Source organism: Papaver somniferum, chromosome 3 (genome assembly GCF_003573695.1).
Source record: "Papaver somniferum cultivar HN1 chromosome 3, ASM357369v1, whole genome shotgun sequence".
NCBI lineage: Eukaryota > Viridiplantae > Streptophyta > Magnoliopsida > Ranunculales > Papaveraceae > Papaver > Papaver somniferum.
Genome location: NC_039360.1, coordinates 87,880,788 through 87,901,989, shown reverse-complemented (window position 1 = coordinate 87,901,989; position 21,202 = coordinate 87,880,788). Strand labels below are relative to the sequence as shown.

At 38.0% G+C, this 21,202-nt stretch overlaps 1 protein-coding gene across 1 annotated transcript; it reads left to right on the top strand.

Annotated features, from left to right (window-relative positions):
* Positions 1-18,382: 18,382 nt before the first annotated feature.
* LOC113359707 lies at positions 18,383-20,836 on the top strand. Its single transcript, XM_026603298.1, has 2 exons — positions 18,383-18,470; positions 20,292-20,836. The coding sequence occupies exons 1-2, from the start codon at positions 18,383-18,385 to the stop codon at positions 20,834-20,836; spliced, it is 633 nt and encodes a 210-aa protein (XP_026459083.1).
* The last annotated feature ends 366 nt before the right edge of the window (positions 20,837-21,202 follow it).

The window sequence follows — 21,202 nt, the reverse complement described above, 5'->3', positions numbered from 1 at the left end:
AAAATGGTGAATTTTATTTTAGATTATAACAAATTTGAGTGAGAGATCGAGAAGTGTAGAGAGATGTGAGTCGAAAAGATATTAGAGTTGAGTATTGCGGGGTCATATATTTGTAGCCATCGGATCTCGACTGCTGGAGGCTTCAACTTGACCGCGCGGTGTAGTCTCTAACGAGTAGTCAAGAATCTACCGCTCGATAGACACTCCACCTTGACTGAGTAAGTGGCACATTTCCTACTTAGCCATTTATGTTTATCACTTTGTTATGCCCATATACAGTGGTGCATAAATGGCAAACTGACACAAATGTCATGTGCATAGGAACCGACCTTATGGATCTAAATAGTGAGTTGGCTATAATCTCTATTTCTCGTTACCCATTTTCTTTACTTTTCCATTTTACTAAGTTTTTTTTTTTTTTTTGAGCAAACTCTGGGGATTAAATTATAAAGAAAATGAACAAGCACTTTATTGTTAACCTTTCTCACCTCTCTCTCCCCATTCTTCTTCTCCAACAAAAACACCTCTGGTAACTCTTTCTCTGCCTAGATCTGGTCTGTTTGGGGCTAGATCTGAGCAGGTTTCTTCATTTTTCTTGATTTCTAGGTTATTTAGTAAGTTTAGTTTAGTCGTTATCATGTTATTTAGTTATCTACACCATTATGGTGGTTTTATCCCTTTTTTGAAGGTTTATCCGCGCATTAATGAAAGTTCTTGGTTATTAGTTTGGGTTTTAAGATCAATCGAGATGTTCTACAATGAAGAAACCATCATCTTTGTTGTCTCCGGAGAAGAAATTTTCATCATTAATTTATCCGGCGACGGAAACTACGACGGTGATTTTTTGATGACGAAATCTCCATCCCTAATTACAAGAGATTTGAGCGGATCACTCCTATTTTGGGAGCACATCTTTCTATAGAAGAAAATCAAACTAAATGGTTGGAATTTAATTACGAAAAGAACTATTCTTCCTCCAATTTAATCGGATCTTATTCATACTTGTATTTGTCTTACTCCGGTAATCCTTCTCTTTCTCTAGTCAGTTTTCTCGGTATTGTACTCTTACGATATGATCTTGTTTCTTTGTATTCTCTTATTTTTGATCTTAAACTCATTGTAACCTCAAATTATCGCTAATGAAAAGGTTTCTTGTTTATCCAAAATAAATAAATAAATAAATATATATATATATGAAGAAAAAGATAAAATAAAGAGGGGGACATAAGCCTAACTTACTGAAAGGTGAGAGAAAGAAAAAAAAAACTAACAAAAATAAAATAAAAACGACAAGGATTAATGAAACCAGTAAATATCCATCATGTCACCTCCCATTAAAGGCTAAAGAAAATCAAATGAATTACTCCATCAACGCTAGACCAGCGGAGAATCCAGGATTTTAAGACAAGCGTAGCAAAAAGAATAATGCACAACAAAAAGAACTAGCAAAAAAAAATCAAAATCCGTTGCACATAATAGATTTTATGTTACAATTCCTACTAGCCTTTTATACACCTAGAGAAGCTTCAGATGCTCTCAAACGAACCAAAAGCATTTGATTAGGGATCCACCTCAAAAGCAGACAACATACGGTTATAGATGGGTGAAAATGATTTGCTGGTTTTGATAAAAAGTGGAGAGACGAGCCATTCCTCGATCGAGCAAATTGCCCAAACCTTTACAAAACAGATGCACTGCACATGAGTGCTTTGAGTTCGAGAGATCAATCTGTAGGACTCCGGCCTAAACCAAGACAATGGCCGTTCCAGAGTCAATTCGGTCACAAAGAGGGATGAGGGTCGATCTGTAGGAGGGAAGCTGAGATGTGTGAGATCAACAATGATTGAAGGATTGTATATGTGTTAGAGACTTCTGCAAGTTTGACGAAACGTCGGTGAATTCTGATAAGTTCGACTGAGTTCCATTGAGTTAAGTTTTCTTATGTTGTTCAATCGTGGATTGAGGAACCTATTTATATTGCAAGAGTAGTAGATACATTGACCCCAGTAAGTGTGACGGTTGCCGAGAAGTGAAAGACTGGTAAAGTGGAAATCGTGTTTGAACCAGTTCCACGTTATGCGGGATACTTGGTTGATTTTCCATCCATTACTTTGTTAATCATTCAACTGCTTACACGACTTACTCATATTTCTCGTCGTGGGTGTACACACGTGTTGTAGGCTTCCATAGAAAAACCCTAGTGAATATCCCCCATGTGACGTGATTTATGTCTCATGAATATGGAGTCTACAAGGCAGACGTGTATTTAATTGGTCAATTGTTGACTTAACTAGACATGAATCTTAGCCTTGATGATTCGAGCATAATGAAATAATGTGTTATGCTCTGAGACTCATGGATTGAGCATAAAGTGTCTGCCGAGACAGAATGATGGATATAAGTTGAGTCTTGATGAATTGTGATATATCATTTTACCAGTTGAGGTAGAACAATGCACAAACGTTAAGTCTTGATGAATTGTGATATATCATTTTACCAGTTGAGGTAATAATGATGTTTTGATAATTTGGATTGACGCGTCCGATGGGATTTCTCGATCATGGACCTATTCTGATATGTTGAGTATTCGACAGATGTTGCTGAATTATGCAGAATGCTCGTTCATGATCTAATATGTCATGAATGGTCGAATGACAAAGTACGAATCAAAGTATTGGATTTGTGATTATTGAACGGTCGTTTGTTCGAACCATGTTGCTCGGTCAAGCAAAAATGTTGGTAGCCGAACATTAAATATAAATTAAAATATTGATTGTTGGATAAATATAAAAGTTACCGACGTTTATCGAATTATCATAAATCCAGTACCTTAATATTGGAGAACTCTGGTTCCTGGAGATGGACAATTATCCAATGTGGGTGGAGAAATATCGATCAATCAATGGGCATGAGATCCGGCCATTGGTGGTGGGTGGACGACCGAGCGTGCGGAAATATCCTTGAACGAGGATTGATTATTGGAGAATCATGAAATATATGAATTATTATTATTAAAATATTAATGGAGAGACGTGGGACCGATCGGCCATGATGGCCAAGGGACCGACCAAGTTCGGTCATGGTGGTGCATGGGCCACCATGCCCCTCGCGCGTCCATTCCTGAGAATTTTAGGTATTTTTGTTGGACGTTCGAGCAATATTTTGGATTTTCAGAAGAGTTTGATGTTGACTGAAACTCTCAATTTTGCATGAATGATCAAGTAGGTATTTACTCGTGTGACCATTATTTTAAGAATATTAAAATAACGGAATTTTAACATTTTCCGCGAGAAGTCCGGATGGTCGTGGGACCATTTGACTTTTTCTGACTTTTTGGAGATTTAAGTAATATTAGAGAAATATGGAAACCAAAAGTATGCTTAAACGAGGGAGTTTCAAGAGATGAGAGAAATAATAATAAAATAAGGAATTGGAGGGGCATGGGACCGGCCAAGGCCATAGCATGGCCGGATGGCGGGCCCAGTCCCCTGTCTCTTTCCTATTTTTATTATTAGTTTTTCAACTTTCCAACTTTGAGAAATATTTAGAGAAATATGGAAAACTAGGAGTTTTGCTCAAACGAGAGAGTTTCAAGAGATGAGGGAAATAATAATAATAATAATAATAATAATAATAATAACATGGAGTTTTCCTAGCTCAGCTGGTCATCCCCGTTATCAAAAATTTCATGCGTTCCAGGAGGTCCCAGGTTCGAGTCCCCAATAGCGTAATATTGCAGATATTAACATGGAAGGTAGTGTTAGTTTGCCCCCCTTGTGACACAATCTCATCCCCCCCATCCGCTTCGGCTCCCTTGGCTAGGTTACCCATGAGGCTCGCTGGTAGGTTAGTACAACAACCTGTTCAATTAATGTAGTAGTATGTTGTTGGAGCTTAGCTTGTTAGGCTTCAAACTAGTTAATGTAATACTCTTTATCCAATAGTAATAATTGTTAGAGCATAGCTCGGTCAACCTCGCATGCGTTGCTATCTCAATCATGTTTGTCAATGTTAGTGATCAAAACTATAAGTCTTGATTTCTAGACTACATAGCTAAGTCTCGGACTAGGATAGAAAAGTGTAGTTAAGCTCAAGGACTTCATGGCGATTCCACATACAACGACGAAGATATGTACAAGGAACCATGGAACTTCACCAACAAAAAGGTATGTGGAGACTTGAACTTATCTATCACTCAAAAGTCTATCTCTTCTATATCCTACTTCTTATGAGACAAAAGTCGTATGTTATATAGACTAGATCATGCACATTTGACATTTCGAGATGAGCATTCATTGCTTATCTTTTATCTCGAAATCGTGTGTTGGTAAAGAGTTTCGCTTTGATCAAGTTTATCTTCACCTAGTGACGAAAGTCATGAAAAGTTTCAATCACTTTGAGAATTGCTCTGACGTGAATCGGTCTGTGAATAACGGTTACATAGCGTCCTCTGAGAATGTCTAAATGATTGAAATGAGAGTTTAGAGTACATAACTATGTATTCCTTGAACCGAAGTTTTCGAACTTTGTTGATCAAGAGAAACCGGGAGGATTGTGGAATTGGCTTGCCAAGTCCGCGAACTGTCGGAAGTTCTCGACCGAGAATTTCTGCTGGGATTTTCCAAAACTCGTTTGTGTGCTAAGTCCGCGAACTGGCGGAAGTTCTCATCCCGAAAATTTATGTTGAGTTTGAAAAACTCAACCGATTAACTTAAGTCCGCGAACTTGTTTGTGAACTTAAGAGGTTATGATCTAAAGATGTGCTCTGAACATGAAACATTAAATTACTAAGGAATGCTTTATGAAAACCGTGCTATAATGTTCATGAGCCGATTCAATCAAATCGAATCATCTTTCTTTCAATTGTGTCTTGTGTAGTTACATAATATCTCATAGCAATTGAACTACTCTTTAACTAGTTCATTTGAGTCAATTGAACTAGTTATGGTGAAGAAGAACAAGGTTAATATGAAATGCTCATATGGTTAACCTTTTGGTCTACGATGTTGAACCAACATACACGTACACGTTTGGGCATGGTTTTCACGAACCCAGTAAACGTCTACCCAAGTGTGTGTGACAAGCTAAGTTTTCGATCTAACGGTTGAGAAATATTAGCTTGAATCTAAATCAGGTTTTCATCTAACGGTGAATAAGGATTGCTTTATAACTAAGGCAAAACCCTGATTTGAAGGCTATATAAAGGAGACATCTAGCATTGTGCAAAACTAATCCCCACACGTCTGTGTGCTACTAGTGCGCCCGCTAGAGTAGATCTCCATTAACCTTTGATTTTCTTCTCTAAAATCAGGTTAACGACTTAAAAACTTCATTGTGATTGTGAAGCCAGACCGATACTACTTTTATCGTAGTTGTGTGATCTGATCTTGTATCTTCTATCGTACGAGTATAATCGATTGATTGACTTGAGATGGTGAGAGTTCTACGATAGGCAAGATAAAGAAGTCACAAATATCTTCGTCTCACTGTTTGTGATTCCTCGACAATCCGCTTGTGTAGTCAGGAAGGATTGTAGAAAGGTGATTGATTAATCTAGGTTGTTCTTCGGGAATATAAGACCGGATTATCAATTGGTTCCTGTTACCTTGATTTTATATCGAAAGACGGAACAAAATCTAGGGTTTATCTGTGGGAGACAGATTTATCCTCTTATAGACTTTTATGTGTGAGACAAATCTGTTTATTATCAAGTCTGTGATTTTGGGTTACAACAACTATTGGTTGTGGGTGAGATCAGCTAAGGGAATCAAGTGCGCAGTATCCTACTGGGATCAGAGGCGTAGGAGTACAACTGTAACTTGGATCGGTGGGAGACCGATTGGGGTTCAACTATAGTCCAGTCCGAAGTTAGTTTGCAGTAGGCTAGTGTTTGTAGCGGCTTAATACAGTGTGTATTCAATCTGGACTAGGTCCCGGGGTTTTTCAGTATTTGCGGTTTCCTCGTTAACAAAATTTCTGGACATCAATTGGAAATCCAACCTTTGGTTGTTGATTGATATTAATTGATCCTTGGACATTGGTCTTTGGTACCGTCCAAGTATTCCTTGTATTTGATAAAGACTCGCTATTATTTTTAGCTTGAGTAAAAATCGAATCAAGAGAGAGATATTAACTCCTTGAGATACTCTTATATAGATTGAGTCTGACTGTCTAGTTGATTCTCTAGCAAAGTATTTCGGAGTTAGTCCATACAGATTGCTAAGCGAAATATTGGGTGGTGTTGTTAGAGCCCCGCTTTTTCAATTGGAATCAGAGCATGCAAACACGTTTAAGACCTCATCAGTCTGTGTTTGTAGCAATCTGACTCTATGGACAAGAGTACTATCTATGATAACGCAACATCAGGTCAAGGTTATTCAGATAAGATTCAGAGATCTGAAACCTTTGAGAAAAACTCCTTCTCGTCTCCTTCTGCCGAATCTGCATTCAACTGGAAAAAATCTCTTGATGAACAGTTGGATGATCTTTCAGATGACAGTGATTCAGAAGAAGAATAGAGCGTTGATAAGGAATTTTCTCAAATATATCATGTTGTTTAATCGTGAATTAAAAGAAACCAAGACAACTGCTTTCCTGAGAAAATTCATGGGTCCTCTCTGTCAAGAAACCAGAAAATTGAGAAAACTCTTCAAGGGTTATGATGGTGGATACTAACTATTACAATCTAACGTTAAAGATCATGAAGAAGAGGTACGCTAAAAAAAACTGAATGCGATAATCTTCTTCGTAACCTCGATGTGTTAAAAGAAAGGCTTGACGAAACTGAAGCAAGATATGAATCTCAGCGTAAATGGTTCAAGGACAAAGAACATCAGTTTCTTACCAAAGAAAAATCCTTGAAAACTGAACTTGCCTCTGCGCTTGAGAAGGTAAAATCTCTGGAGGAAAATCTGAAGATATTTAACATTAACTCTACAAAGCTATCATCTATGCTTGGAGCATGTAAAGAACATCGTGATACCCGTTGTCTGGGATATAAAGGTATAGACATTCCAAGCACAGGTAAGATCAACTTTGTTAGAGACATTAATAATACTTCATGTGAAAGACCTGTGTCATCTTGCAAGAACAAGGATTCTACTCCAACAAAGTCTGCTAGTAAGAGAACCACTGAATATAAATCCTTTCACTGTTATTTTTACGGGAACAAAGTACACTCTGAGCAAAGATGTTGTATTCAGAAAAGGAATGAAAAACTTCGTAACATTCTTACGTGGATGTCTAAAGAAGTTGTTACACCTGTATCACAGATTGGCAGAATCAATGAATCTCGCTATCAAGGGAGGAAGTGTGATAAAGTTGATCCTTGCCATGTTCCTTCGAAGGATTTCTACAAAGGAAGAAAAAATAATGGAAAAAATCTAACGGATCTGTTAAATCAGTCTGAAAAGAGAAAAAGGAACAGAAGGAAGAAAAGGTCAGGTTCCTCAAATTCTCTCAAAAAGGACTGTGAATCCAAGACTTCCAATTCAGACTTCTTACATGTCAACAATCGTGTCTCTGATCTGAAGATTCACATAAACAGACTAAGACGGAATATCAAGAAAACATGGAATGCTGTTAACCCAGGTACTTCTAAATCTTATCTTGATAATACTTCTTCAACTAAACCAGGTAGTTTATTAAATACCGATGAAAAGGAAAAAGAAGAAGTAAACAATGATGAGCAAGATGCTCATCTTATTACACCCTGACATGTTCATGTTGCATCTCTTTTTAATTTCTGTCTTGTTAAAAAGGGATGCTCTTGATTCTCAGGATTTTTCGTCTTGAGAAAGCTGTCAGGATTGTACTGCATTTGTTGTTACTTTATTCCGTTTGCTCCTCAACATATATTTTGGGCTTCCTGGTCTATCATAGGCCCGTTTCTCTAGTACACGCACCAACCCTCACGAACTTCATGGTTCCTAGGGTTTGAAGGAATTTCTTATATATATATATATATATATATATATATATATTGTGTTCCAAAGGTGCAAAAAGATGTTCTAAAATCCTTTTTGGTGCACAATGAAGGGAAGCAACAAAGTTGATGATGTTGAGCTATGTCCTATTGATATCTCATGCTTTCATGCTCTTGATCATGAAAACGAAGACAAACTGCCAATTCAGATTTCTTCACAATTGGTAGGAAATCTTCTTGGATGCTTTAAGATCGTTCGCGAACAGCTTGGTATCGCAACATGGAATCTAGACTACCTAAAAGACGAACTAAGGAAGGCAACTGAGGAACTCATTTTTGTTCAATCCCTGGTTGCAGACAAGATTTAGCGTTTCGTATGATCTTGGTTCTAGTTGAATACCTAGTAAGTCTTATTTTTGGATTAGTTGGAAGAATAAATAGTGCTTTGAATAGCGATGATTGTGACTACACATAGCTATTTTTGTTTTCATCTTCTTATGTTATTTTTTAGGTTTATCGGTATTAAATTCTAAAAATATTTGGAGGGTGATGTTTATTGCAGTATTTTAATGGTTTTTGATATTGCAATATTTTTATGGGATATGTATTGTTTACGACCGTGAATTTGAAGGTCCCATATTGCAGTCAAAAGTAAAGTTGTTCATGAATCAGTATTCGTATTGATGAAAGGACGAATGGACTTTTGACATATACAAAGGTAAGCCTATGTAATTATTAATTTGATGGAAAATAGGATAAAATATTTTGTTCAACAAGGATAAAGTCTATTATGTCGTTATGATGGAAAATAGAATAGATCCTTGTATGATTATCCACGGTATTGATCTTCATTGATCCATTTTATTATGTTTTTCCGTGAAGGCTCCATTGTGTGTCTTATGTTGAGCACCTTACAACTAAGTCGATTTACCTTGGCTTTGTTGGTTGTTCCATAAGATGTTATATGTCGAGCATTAAGAACTAAATTAATCAACTTGTTTGGTTATTTAGTTTGTACTCCATATGTTTTCTTTCTTATATCGAGGACATGTACGGTTAAGGTTGTCATATTCTATGATGAACTTAGTCGGGGTTCCATAAGTTCTTTTATGTTGAGCCCAAAATAATTAAATTGATTACTTCAGTGATTAGTTTGGTTATTTGTATTCCAATTAGATTAATTATAGGTTCTCTTGTAATTAATCTAGTTGAGTTTTCATATATTCCACAAGTTCTTATGTTGAGTATATGAAAGGCTACACTATCATGTTCTTTGGTTAATGTAGTCATATATACCGTAAGGTTTTCCTTATGTTGAGTATTTGAACGGTTAAGTTAGTCATCTCCGTGTGATTGACTTAGTCGTAACTCCGTGAGTTTACTTATGTTGAGCACTTTCAATTAAATTGATCACTTTTGTGGTTTTTATTTAGTTGTGTATTCCAATTGAATTAATCATGGGTTTACTTGTGGTTAATTTAGTTGAGTTTTGGATATAGAAAATCATTCTCATGGTTTTTGGTGTCCAATAAAAAATACTTCTTTTCTTTCGAAATTAAGGTCGTTCTTGTTGTTCTCTCGGGAATGACATCAAATGGGGGAGAGTTCTTTTGAACTTGTGCTTAATGGTAATATCTCGCGGGGAGTGCGGCTGTGGAATTTTATAGGGGCTATCTTGTATCTTAAAACTCCTTGATGAATGCTTTTAGTTTCGGCTATTAGATTGCATCTAAATTAAGTTGGTATGTATTTTTCTTTTGGTCATGAAATGTCTCTTGTGGTAATTTCATTATGATCCCATTCTTGTACCTTTGCCAATTTTATTGACAAAAAGGGGGAGAAATATTGTAGTTCACACTACAAATACATATGGTTTTCGGATCATTGTGTAAGGGGGAGTGGTTTCCATGATCGAGATGGAGTATTGACTAAGGGGGAGTGATACGTATCACCGTAGTATTATTGTTAAAGTCGTGATACAATTGGACTTTGATGTTATATAATAATACTATAACACTGTATAATAATGATCGAGAATCTCGATTTCTCTCATTGTTATAGCTACGGATCTTCAACAACGATGGTGCTAAACTTACAGCCTTTGGGATCATTGGAGTACTTGTAAGGACGAAGATTTCAAGGAACGTTGAAGATTAGATTATGGAATAGGAGCCACTAAAGTTTATCTTTTTTGTATTCCATATGTATTAATAGTTTTGTCACTAAGATTGACAAAGGGGGAGATTGTTAGAGCATAGCTCGGTAAACCTCGCATGCGTTTATATCTCAAGCATGTTTGTCAATGTTAGTGATCAAAACTATAAGTCTTAATTTCTAGCCTACATAGCTAAGTCTCGGACTAGGATAGAAAAGTGTAGTTGAGCTCAAGGACTTCATGGCGATTCATCGTACAACGACGAAGATCTATACAAGGAACCGTGGAACTTCATCAAAAAAAAGGTATGTGGAGACTTGAACTTATCTATCACTCAAAAGTCTATCTATTCTATCTCCTACTTCTTATGAGACAAAAGTCGTATGCTATATAAACTAGATCATGCACATTTGACATTTCGAGCTGAGCATTCATTGCTTATCTTTTATCTCGAAATCATGTGTTGGTAAAGCGTTTCTCTATGATTAAGTTTATCTTCACCTAGTGATGAAAGTCATGAAAAGTTTCAATCACTTTGAGAATTGCTCTGACGTGAATCAGTCTGTGAATAACGGCTACATAGCGTCCTCTGAGAATGTCTCAATGATTGAAATGAGAGTTTAGAGTACATAACCATGTATTCCTTGAACCGAAGTTTTCGAACTTTGTTGATCAAGAGAAATCAGGAGGATTGTGGAATTGGCTTGCCAAGTCCGCGAACTGTCAAAAGTTCTCGACTGAGAATTTCTGCTGGGATTTTCCAAAACTCGTTTGTGTGCTAAGTCCGCGAACTGGCGGAAGTTCTCATCCTTAGAATTTGCTGAGTTTGGAAAACTCAACCGATTAACTTAAGTCCGCGAACTTGTTTGTGAACTTAAGAGGCTATGATCTAAAGATGTGCTCTGAACATGAAACATTAAATTACTAAGGAATGATTTATGCAAACCGTGGCTATAATGTTCATGAGCCAATTCAATCAAATCGAATCATTTATGTTTTAATTGTGTCTTGTGTAGTTACATAAGATCTCATTGAAATTGAACAACTCTTTAACTAGTTCATTTGAGTCAATTGAACTAGTTATGGCGAAGAAGAACAAGGTTAATATGAAATACTCATATGGTTAACCTTTTGGGTTACTATATTGAACCAACATACACATACACGTTTGGGCATGGTTTTCACGAACCCAGTAAACGTCTACCCAAGTGTGTGTGACAAGCTAAGTTTTCGATCTAATGGTTGAGAAATATTAGCTTGAATCTAAATCAGTTTTTCATCTAACGGTGAATAAGGATTGCTTTGTAACTAAGGCAAAACCCTGATTTGAAGGCTATATAAAGGAGACATCTAGCATTGTGAAAAACTAAGCCCCACACGTCTGTGTGCTACTAGTGCGCCTGCTTGAGTCGATCTCCATTAACCTTTGATTTTCTTCTCTAAAATCAGGTTAACGAATTAAAGATTTCATTGGGATTGTGAAGCCAGACCGATACTACTTTTATCGTAGTTGTGTGATCTGATCTTGCATCTTCTATCGTACGAGTACAATCGATTGATTGACTTGAGATCGTGGGAGTTCTCCGATAGGCAAGATAAAGAAGTCACAAACATCTTCGTCTCACTGTTTATGATTCCTCGACAATCCGCTTGTGTAGTCAGGAAGGATTGTAGAGAGGTGATTGATTAATCTAGGTTGTTCTTCGGGAATATAAGACCGAATTATCAATTGGTTCCTGTTACCTTGATTTTATATCTAAAGACGGAACAAAACCCAGGGTTTATCTGTGGGAGACAGATTTATCCTCTTATAGACTTTTCTGTGTGAGACAGATTTGTTTATTATCAAGTCTGTGATTTTGGGTTACAACAACTCTTGGTTGTGGGTGAGATCAGCTAAGGGAAGCAAGTGCGCAGTATCCTGCTGGGATCAGAGGCGTAGGAGTACAACTGTACCTTGGATCGGTGGGAGACTGATTGGGGTTCAACTATAGTCCAGTCCGAAGTTAGTTTACAGTAGGCTAGTGTCTGTAGCGGCTTAATACAGTGTGTATTCAATCTGGACTAGGTCCCAGGGTTTTTCTGCATTTGCGGTTTCCTCGTTAACAAAATTTCTGGTGTCTGTGTTATTTCTTTTCCGCATTATATTTTATATAATTGGAATAACACATGTTGTGCGTTCGTGATCATCAATTGGAAATCCAACCTTTGGTTGTTGATTGATATTGATTGATCCTTGGACATTGGTCTTTGGTACCGTCCAAGTATTCCTTGTATTTGATAAAGACTCGCTATTATTTTTAGCTTGAGTAAAAATCAAATCAAGAGAGAGATATTAACTCCTTGAGATACTTTTATCTAGATTGAGTCTGACTGTCTAGTTGATTCTCTAGCAAAGTATTTCGGAGTTAGTCCATACAGATTGCTAAGCGAAATATTGGGTGGTGTTGTTAGACCCCCGCTTTTTCAATAATAAAAAATAAAATAATAATAATAATGATAATAATAATATAAGTAATTGGAAAGGCGTGGGACCGATCATGGCATGGCCGACTGGTTGGTGGGCCCGGTCCCGTGACGCCTCTTCCAAACTTTTTTTTTTAATTATTCCTTATCTCTCCATATTTCCTCGTTCGTCTATATTTTTGGGTGCGCGTTCGTGTATTATTGATAAGTACACTCGCACCATTTTCTCGGGGCTTACTAGGTGGTGCCCATATGCCCGAAAAGTGAATATTTATTATTAACCCATGGAATTCAGCTGAGAAAAGCCGTGAATTGAAGTAATGAGATATTTTGATGAAAATATAATATTTTCTAGGAATTCAATTTGATGGGTTTAGCATTTGTAGGACTGTGACCCAAGAAAGGGAACCCTTATCGTTTTTGTAGACGCTTTTAATTGATGTGAACAGTATCTTTATTATTCCATTGTTGTGCTTCAACTCAGTTGCTTTGCTGAAGCTTGCATCCTGTATGAGTGATATACTGAAGTAGAAGCATTGTATGAATGTTACAACTACTTTGCAGAGATGTCAGGCACTAGCTATGATGATAATTCCATTGACGATGAAGGAGAAGAAGTATCAGTGATTAAGAATACTCCAAACACGGATGATGATTTCTTTGTAGTTCAGTATGGTACCGAAAAGTATCCTCTGGGTTATGCATTTCGTTTCCTCATAAATCCGGTTTTGTCTGTAAGGTGGACATTATTCTGCTTCGCCCATAGAATTTAAGCTTTCTCGAAAACCTTTAGCAGAGTTTTCTGGATGGACGAGGCATATGCTAGGTCATGACCACGTTCGATCCATGTTAGACCATGCACAGATAACTGAGGCCATTCGAGCAGTTGGATACTTGTTTGCTTATCATGACGTACGAGGTATAGTAGCCTTGCTCGCTCTTTGGTGTATTCCTACTCATACTTTCATATGAAGATGAGGAGAGTTCACCATTACTTTGGAGGACGTGGCAGTCTTGTTTCACCTTCCTGTTACAGGTAATCTTCCTGAAGGGGTCTCAGCAGAAGAAACTGTGATATCTGAAGTTTTGACAACTAAGATGCTTGAATTTAATAAATCATCTAGCAAATGTTATGCTTAGTGGTTGAGGTATTGGTGGCCGATAGATAAGGATCCTGACAGGCCTGCTGATGGTACATTGACCATTGATGCTTTCTTGTCTTTGTGGTTATTCAGAGATGTGCTTGAAGATAGTGGACACTTGTTGAAGCCATTTGTGATTCCTTTCACTATTAAAATGGCTAAAGGTGAGAGACTTCCTGTTGTTAGTCTGTTCTTGGGCTCATTATTCTCCAACTTAGACCCATTGGTTGTATATTCCAGTGTCTCTAATTGCTTTATGAAAATTGAGTCATGTATTATTTCAATGTTTCTCGAAGCATTATTGTGGGAACGCTTCAGAAAGTATGCGCCTATCCCCAGGGGCGGAGCCAGGATTTGGAGAGAGGGGGTGCAAGGTTTTTTTTCCAGCGCACATCAAAATTCATGTTGCAGTCACCTAAAAGAGACATACTTCATGTTCTTTCCAAAAACGAAATCTTTCTCGATATTGGCTTCATGGTTTAAAATAAGAAGAGATCTAGAAGAATAGAGAAATGAAGGAATATCGAGGGAGTTTTCTTCAATGGCAAATGCCGAAGTCAATAGAGGAAATGGGAGTATGGGACCAAACCTGCCTATAATTAATTTCCAAATAACTAAATGTGTAACTTCATTTAGTCATTTCTTCAAACATCATCTTTGCAAATTTGTGGATTTCAACCTCATTCTCAACTTCCATTATACAAGTAATTGCAAACAACAATCAAATGTAACTGATTTTCATAAACACCTCTTTCACGATGGAATTATGAAACCCCTTCGTAAATAAAGTATACTGTATTAGTGCGCAAAGACTAAAAATTTGAAATAAGAAGAGTTGCACTTCTTACATCAGTAAATTCCTCAATTTTTTATGAGTTGGAAGTACAACGAATCAGAAGAGAAGATTTACAAATGCTGGGTGAAAATCTTTGTTAGAGTTTAGATGTTGTGTACATCAATCAGTCAATTGAAGAATCACTATATTGATTCTATGATGATATGAAATAGAGAAAGCACAAACTCGGTAGTGAAGAAGCTGACACGAACACATCTCTGCTAATCCAAGTTATCTAACAATAATAATAATTGCTTTCCGTATGGGTTTTTGAGGGGGTGCAAACAAGGTCTCGTTTGTTTCTTTGGCTTTGAAAACACAACAATCAATGGAGATTTGAAAAATTAAGGGGGTGCAACTGCATACCTTGCATGGGGTTGGCTCCGCCCCTGCCTATCCCTCGTAGTGTCTTGCAAGGGCCAAATGTTAATAGTGGTGTAGCTCCGGTTTTTTCTCTCCCTCTTTTCTCTTTGCGTTTTTTAAGTTTCTTTTGATTTTGCGCTCTAATGGCGCAAAATCAAGACAATAATCCGCCAGTTTTTAGCAATCGTTATGATAATCAATCAAAAAGGATATGGAATCAATCAGGAACAAAAAGTATCTATATCCCTAGGAATCATCCCGCAAACCCTAATGCTATGATCCCTAATTCATCTGAGTTTGGGAGGCAGCACGAAGAACAAAACCCTAACGCGTTAAGGAATCAGATGGAGTCCGGCAATCATAACGCGTCTAGGATTGAAGATGGAAATCATGGCTCGTTTAGGAAATCGCATGAAGATGGAAATCAAGGTGGATCTTATGCGGCTATATTAAGGAGAAGAACTCATGTTTTATCAAGAATTGATGCTGAAACACTATCTCATCCTCCAATTCGTTCTACAACAAATAATGATGTTTTGATTAAGATCCCGCGCGAGACTCATGCAAGGATTAAGGCTGTGTGGAGTGAATCAATGGAAGCTATCTGGTTCGGTTCAATTTATTCCATGGAAGAAGGGATACTTTGTTATTAAGCTAGACAATGAAGATGATCGAAAACGTGTAATCTACGATGGTCCGTGGAAGATTAAGTCTGCAACAGGAATTAACAGCTTAAAATTCATCCATGGACGCCTATGTTTGATCCTGGGAAAGATAAGATTACTAGAGCTGCAGTTTGGGTTCGTTTCACGGCTTTGCCAATGGAGTTTTGGGATGAAGAGACGATTTTTAGGATGGCAAGAGGGCTTGGTAAGCCGGTTTCGGTTGATCCGCGTACTTTGCGCCATGAATATGGTTACTTTGCTGCAGCTTTGATTGACATAGATTTTTCTCAACCTTTGGGAAGGATTTTGATAGATGGTGAAGAGAATGACGAAATTTTTGTTCAAGATTATGAAATTTTAAATAGGCCTAGCTTTTGAGATTATTGCAAATCTATTGGTCATAAAAAATCTGATTGTAGAACAAAGAAGTTTGATGATTTGAAAAACAAGGCCGATGTAGAAACTGATCCTGAGATTAAAAAAGCAATAGAAGCTGATATGGATGAGCTTAAGAATTTCTGGCAAAAAGAAAGAATTCCTAAGGGTAAGAAGAATTTGTCGTCTGATGCTCCAATCCTGGAAAAAGACCAATCTAAGCCTGGTGAAGATCCAATAACTTTGAAGAAGAAGCATTCAATTATTGAGATGGCTACTGGTAAGCGTACAATCTTTCATGAGCATAGTGATAGTTATGGTGGTCCATTAGAAGAAGATGGTAAAGAATCGGAGATGCATAACGATGATGCTGCATTGTCCGTGCTGCATTCTGATGATTCTTCGATAGCTGAAGCTCACAATGAGGATGTTGTACAGTCCGTGCAGCTCATGGAGGATGGTGGCCTATCTAAACAATGCGAAGATGATGCAAACGCTGGTGGTGAAATTTCACCTGGGTTACGTAAGGAGGATGCGGAATCTGTCCGCAATGACGCTGTGGAATCGGTCTTGCGTAGTGCTGGTGCGGTTCTTGCGGAGATTGTGCATGATAATCTATCAAAGGAAGATGATACCACTTTGGAGATGCAGGAGATGGAAGCTTATAGGAATTATGAGGCCATGAAGGAGGCATCTAGGCAACGTGAGGCTGATGCTGCAGCTGCTAAAATTCAACAAGATATTGCTCGAACAAAGCTAGAGAATTTGAGGAAGCAGGTTTTAAATTTGCATCATTCTCTAGTTAATAATCCAACTACTATGGATGCTCATGAGGAGGCTAATTTTAGTGAGGCCACGAAGACTTCAAGAAGATCTACACCAGCTAAATCTTTAGAGAACTTAACGCTTTCTAATATGTTTGAAACTGGGACCGAGGAAATTGATAAGGAAGTTATTGAGGCTGATGATGATATTACAGATGAGATGGATATGGTTGCAACTAACACTTACAAAATTGTTGAAGACGAGGCAAAGAATTTGGAAGTCCTTGCTGATAAGGAATTAGATGATCATGAGAAGAAGGAGTTGGCTAACAAGAAGAAAAAATCAAAAGCTCCTAAGAAGAAGGCAGTTGCTGTGGCAGCTGTTAGTCAAGTTCAAACACGCGGTGGAAGATCTTCTAGACAGGGTTCGGAAAGCCCTACGAGGAATAGAGTTAATTAATGTGTGTCTTTTATTGGAATGCTCAAGGCTTGGCTAAAGATGGTGCAAGGGCCAAGTTGAGTGAGTTTTATCGCTTGCACAATCCTGATGTTATTTGTATTGCGGAGCCGCTGGTTCGTTGCACTACACGTTTTGTTAGGAATCTTAATTTGATTGATTTTTGTGAAGATGTTATCACTAATGAAGTGCATGGCCAGAGAGGTAACATTTGGGTCTTTTGGAGGAATACTCTAGCAAGGACGAGTGTTTTATCTTCTTCAAAGCAGGCTATCACTTTAGATTTTTTTGGTAGTTATATTACGGCTGTGCATGCTTCTTCTGATGCGGTGACAAGGAGGTCTCTTTGGCGGCAGCTGGGGCTGGGATTTTCTTCCATTCCGTGGTGGAAGGCCGATCAAAGAAATTTATATGAATGAGTTTCGAAGCTGGATCTCTGACAATGGTTTGGTGGAGGCAGATGCTATTGGGAAGAAATATACTTGGTCTAATTGTCGGAGTGGAATTCATAGAATTGTTTCTAAGCATGATAGGGTTGTTATTAATGATGCTTGGCATGATAAGTATGCTAACTGGAGATGCAAAGCTATGCCGCGAATTTGCTCTGACCATTCTCCTCTTTTGGGTTTTGTTTTTGATAGTCCAAGGCCGAAGAGGGCTCCTTTTAGAATTCAGAAGATGTGGCTTTCTCATCCATCTTTTTTGGATTTCGTTAAAGATAATCGGAGTGCTAGGTTGGATGGTGCTCCTCCTTTTGTTTTTACGTCAAAGTTGAAGAGATTGAAGGATGCTTTGAAGATTTGGAATAGAACGGTGTTTGGAGATGTTCAGTTTCGCTTAAAACAAGCGGAATTGAATCTTGATAAGGAGAATGATATTTTGGATCATAATGTTAGTTGTGAGCTACAATTTTTGAAGGTTGCTGACGCCAGGAAGGCTGTTGATGATGTGCGTTCTGAGCTGGCCATTATGCTCAAGCACAAATCGAGAACTAGTTGGTTGGAGGATGGTGATCAAAACACTCGTTTCTTTCACAATGCCATTCGAATGAGAAGAAGCCAAAACACCATCTCTGAACTGAAGATTTCTACTAACTCTACTTTGTTTTTGCAGGATGAAATTAAATATTACATTATTGATCACTATCGTGCAAAGTTCAATGGTTGAGCTGTGCATATCGATCCGAGGCTGTTTGATTATGATCATGAGAGCATCTCTGCTGCTGAGAGTGCTTTCATGGATGCTATTCCGTCAATGGAGGAGGTTAGAGAAGCTTTTTTTGATTTGGGAGCGGATTCTGCACCTGGCCCTGATGGATTTACAGGTTCTTTCTTTCGAGTCTGTTGGAACATTATTTCTAGAGATCTTTTTAATGCTATTGCAAACTGTTGGGCGATGAAGAAAATTCCTAATGGAATTAACTCTAGTTTTATTGTCCTAATCCCAAAAAATAACAAGTCTGATGCTATTAAAGACTATAGGCCAATTGGTTTAAGCAACTTCTTCTTCAAAATCATTACAAAGATTATGGCGCCAGACTTGGCACGGTGTTGAACAAATTGATTTCTGAAGAGCAAGTGGCGTTTATGAAAGGAAGAAACATTCACGAGAACATAGCATTGGCCTCTGAACTGATCAATGAGATTAGTGTGGAACGGAAACATGGTAATGTTGGCCTTAAATTGGATATAGCCCAAGCTTTTGACACGGTTAGTTGGGAGTTTGTTGTTGAAGTTTTTCGTCAATATGGTTTTTCTGATGCATGGTGTTCGTGGATGCTTAGTATTCTTAACTCTGCCCGTATATCTATTATGATTAATGGTAGCCCTGAAGGTTTTTTCAGTATTACAAGAGGCTTTCGTCAAGGTGATCCTCTTTCACCTTTGATATTTGTTCTTATTGAAGATGTTTTGAGCCGCAATCTCTCAAAGTTGTTTGCTACCAGAAGTATGCACCACATGGTGAGTAAGAAAGGTGCGGCTCCAACCCATTTACTCTTTGCGGATGATATTCTTATTTTCTGTAAAGGAAATCTTCATAGTTTGCAGAATTTGAAGGAGATGCTTGGCATGTATCAACGTGCTTCCGGGCAGTATGTTAGTTATGCTAAAAGCAAATTCTATTATGGTGGAGATAGACATTCTCGTGTTGTTGCTATTGCAAACTTTATGGGCATGGAGAGGGCGTTGTTCCCAGATAAATATTTGGGAATCCAATTAAAACCTGGTATTGTGCGTCATATTCATGTTCGTCAAGTAATGGAGAAGATTATGGATAAGCTAGCAGGTTGGAAGGGTAAGCTTTTGTCTTTTCAAGCCCGTTTAGTTTTGATCAAATCAGTAATCTCTAGTTATTTGCTTCATTCAATGGCTGTGTATAAATGGCCACGCACGGCCATCCAAACGGTGGAGAGAGACATTCGCAATTTTTTGTGGTCTGGGGATGCTGAGAAGCGCAAACATTTCACGGTTCTTTATGATGACTTATGCCGTTCTAGGCGTGAAGGTGGGATTGGTCTAAAGAAATTGAATGATGTTAATAAGGCCATGCTTATGAAGTTATGGGTTTCGATTCGAGACTCTAATAAGACTTGGGCCAGATTTTTGAAGGAAAAATATTTCAAGGTTAGTGGCAACTTGATTGATTATAAGTTGGGTTCTTCGGTTTTTCCAGGAATCAGATTGGTGCATAATTTTGTGCAAAGGCATACACGCTCAATTATAGGTAACGGTGCTAATACTTCCTTATTTTTTGATAATTGGTGTGCTGATTTTTCAATTGCACAACGTATTGGTATCACAACAAAGGGCCCTAATGATTTTAAGGCTAAAGTTAGTGATATTATTGTTGATGGCTCTTGGGTTATTCCTCCAAAGACTAAAGAATTTGATGATACGATGCAATATTGATGTTGATAATTTGCCTCTTATTGGTGGTGGAGATGATTATAAAATTTGGGACTTGGACAGTAAGGGGATTTTCTCTGTCAAGTCGGCCAAGGCTGCCATTCGTGGGCCTATCGAAGTTTCGCCAGTTGCAGCTCTTTTCTCTAGAAGTGTTGTGCATCCTACTTTGAGTGTTCAATACTGGAAGTTATTTCATAAGCAATGTTGTGCTACTGATGATAATGTTATGAAGAAGACAGCTAGGGAGATGCCTTCTATGTGTCGACTATGCAGGGATGATTGCGAAGATGTTAGCCATATTACTTGGCATTGCAAAATTGCTAAGCGGATTTGGAGTTGGGCAGCTGCTATTTTTAAGATAAAACCGAACGAGGATCTCGTGGCCTCTTACAAGGAGGCAAAGGGGCGGAGTAGAATGATAAAAGACCTGTGGCTTGTTGCTAATCTTGCAATAGTTACGGAATTGTGGAAGTTGCGTAACAAAGCTTATTTCGATAACATGCGGGTTCGTTGGCTGGAATTTAAAGGAAGGGTTCATCAGGTAATTCGTGATAACTCTATTAGAATGAAGGGCCATATGCATAATACTTTGGATGATCTGCGTATTGTGAATTTCTTTACAGTGAAGCATAGATCTTGCGATCACTCTGATCCAATTGAAGTTACTTGGATGCCACCGAATCCTGGTGAGATTATGATCTGTTGTGATGGTGCTTCTCTTGGCAACCCGGGGCAAGCTGGTTCTGGTGTAGTCATCCGTGATTCCAACTCGGTAATTTTGTGAGTTCTGTGCGTTGGTCTGGGCTGGCAGACCAACTTCTATGCTGAAGTTTGTGCGGTTATCTATGGTGCTGTCGTTGCTCAAAGATGGAGTGTGAAGAACATGTGTGTTAGATCGGATTCGATGAGTTGCCTCTTTGCTCTTCAAAAAGAGGAATTACCATGGCAACTGATGCAGAGGTGGAGAATAGCGAAGACTTTTTACAACAATATTAGCTATGTTCATAGCTACAGAGAGGCTAATTTTTCAGCGGATGTCTCGGCCAAACAAGCTTGTTTGTTGGCTGAGGAACATTATGAGTTTTATGAGGGTAGGCCAGGCTTTATTCAATCTGTTGAATGGCCTGGAGAGGTTTACTATCGTTTTTAG

Excerpts from the sequence above, each read along its gene's own strand:
- LOC113359707 (XM_026603298.1), top strand. The coding sequence starts at position 18,383 with ATGGATGCTATTCCGTCAATGGAGGAGGTTAGAGAAGCTTTTTTTGAT. Across the intron at positions 18,471-20,291 it reads TGGCCCTGATGGATTTACAG|CTAGGGAGATGCCTTCTATG; the intron begins GTTCTTTCTTTC and ends TGAAGAAGACAG.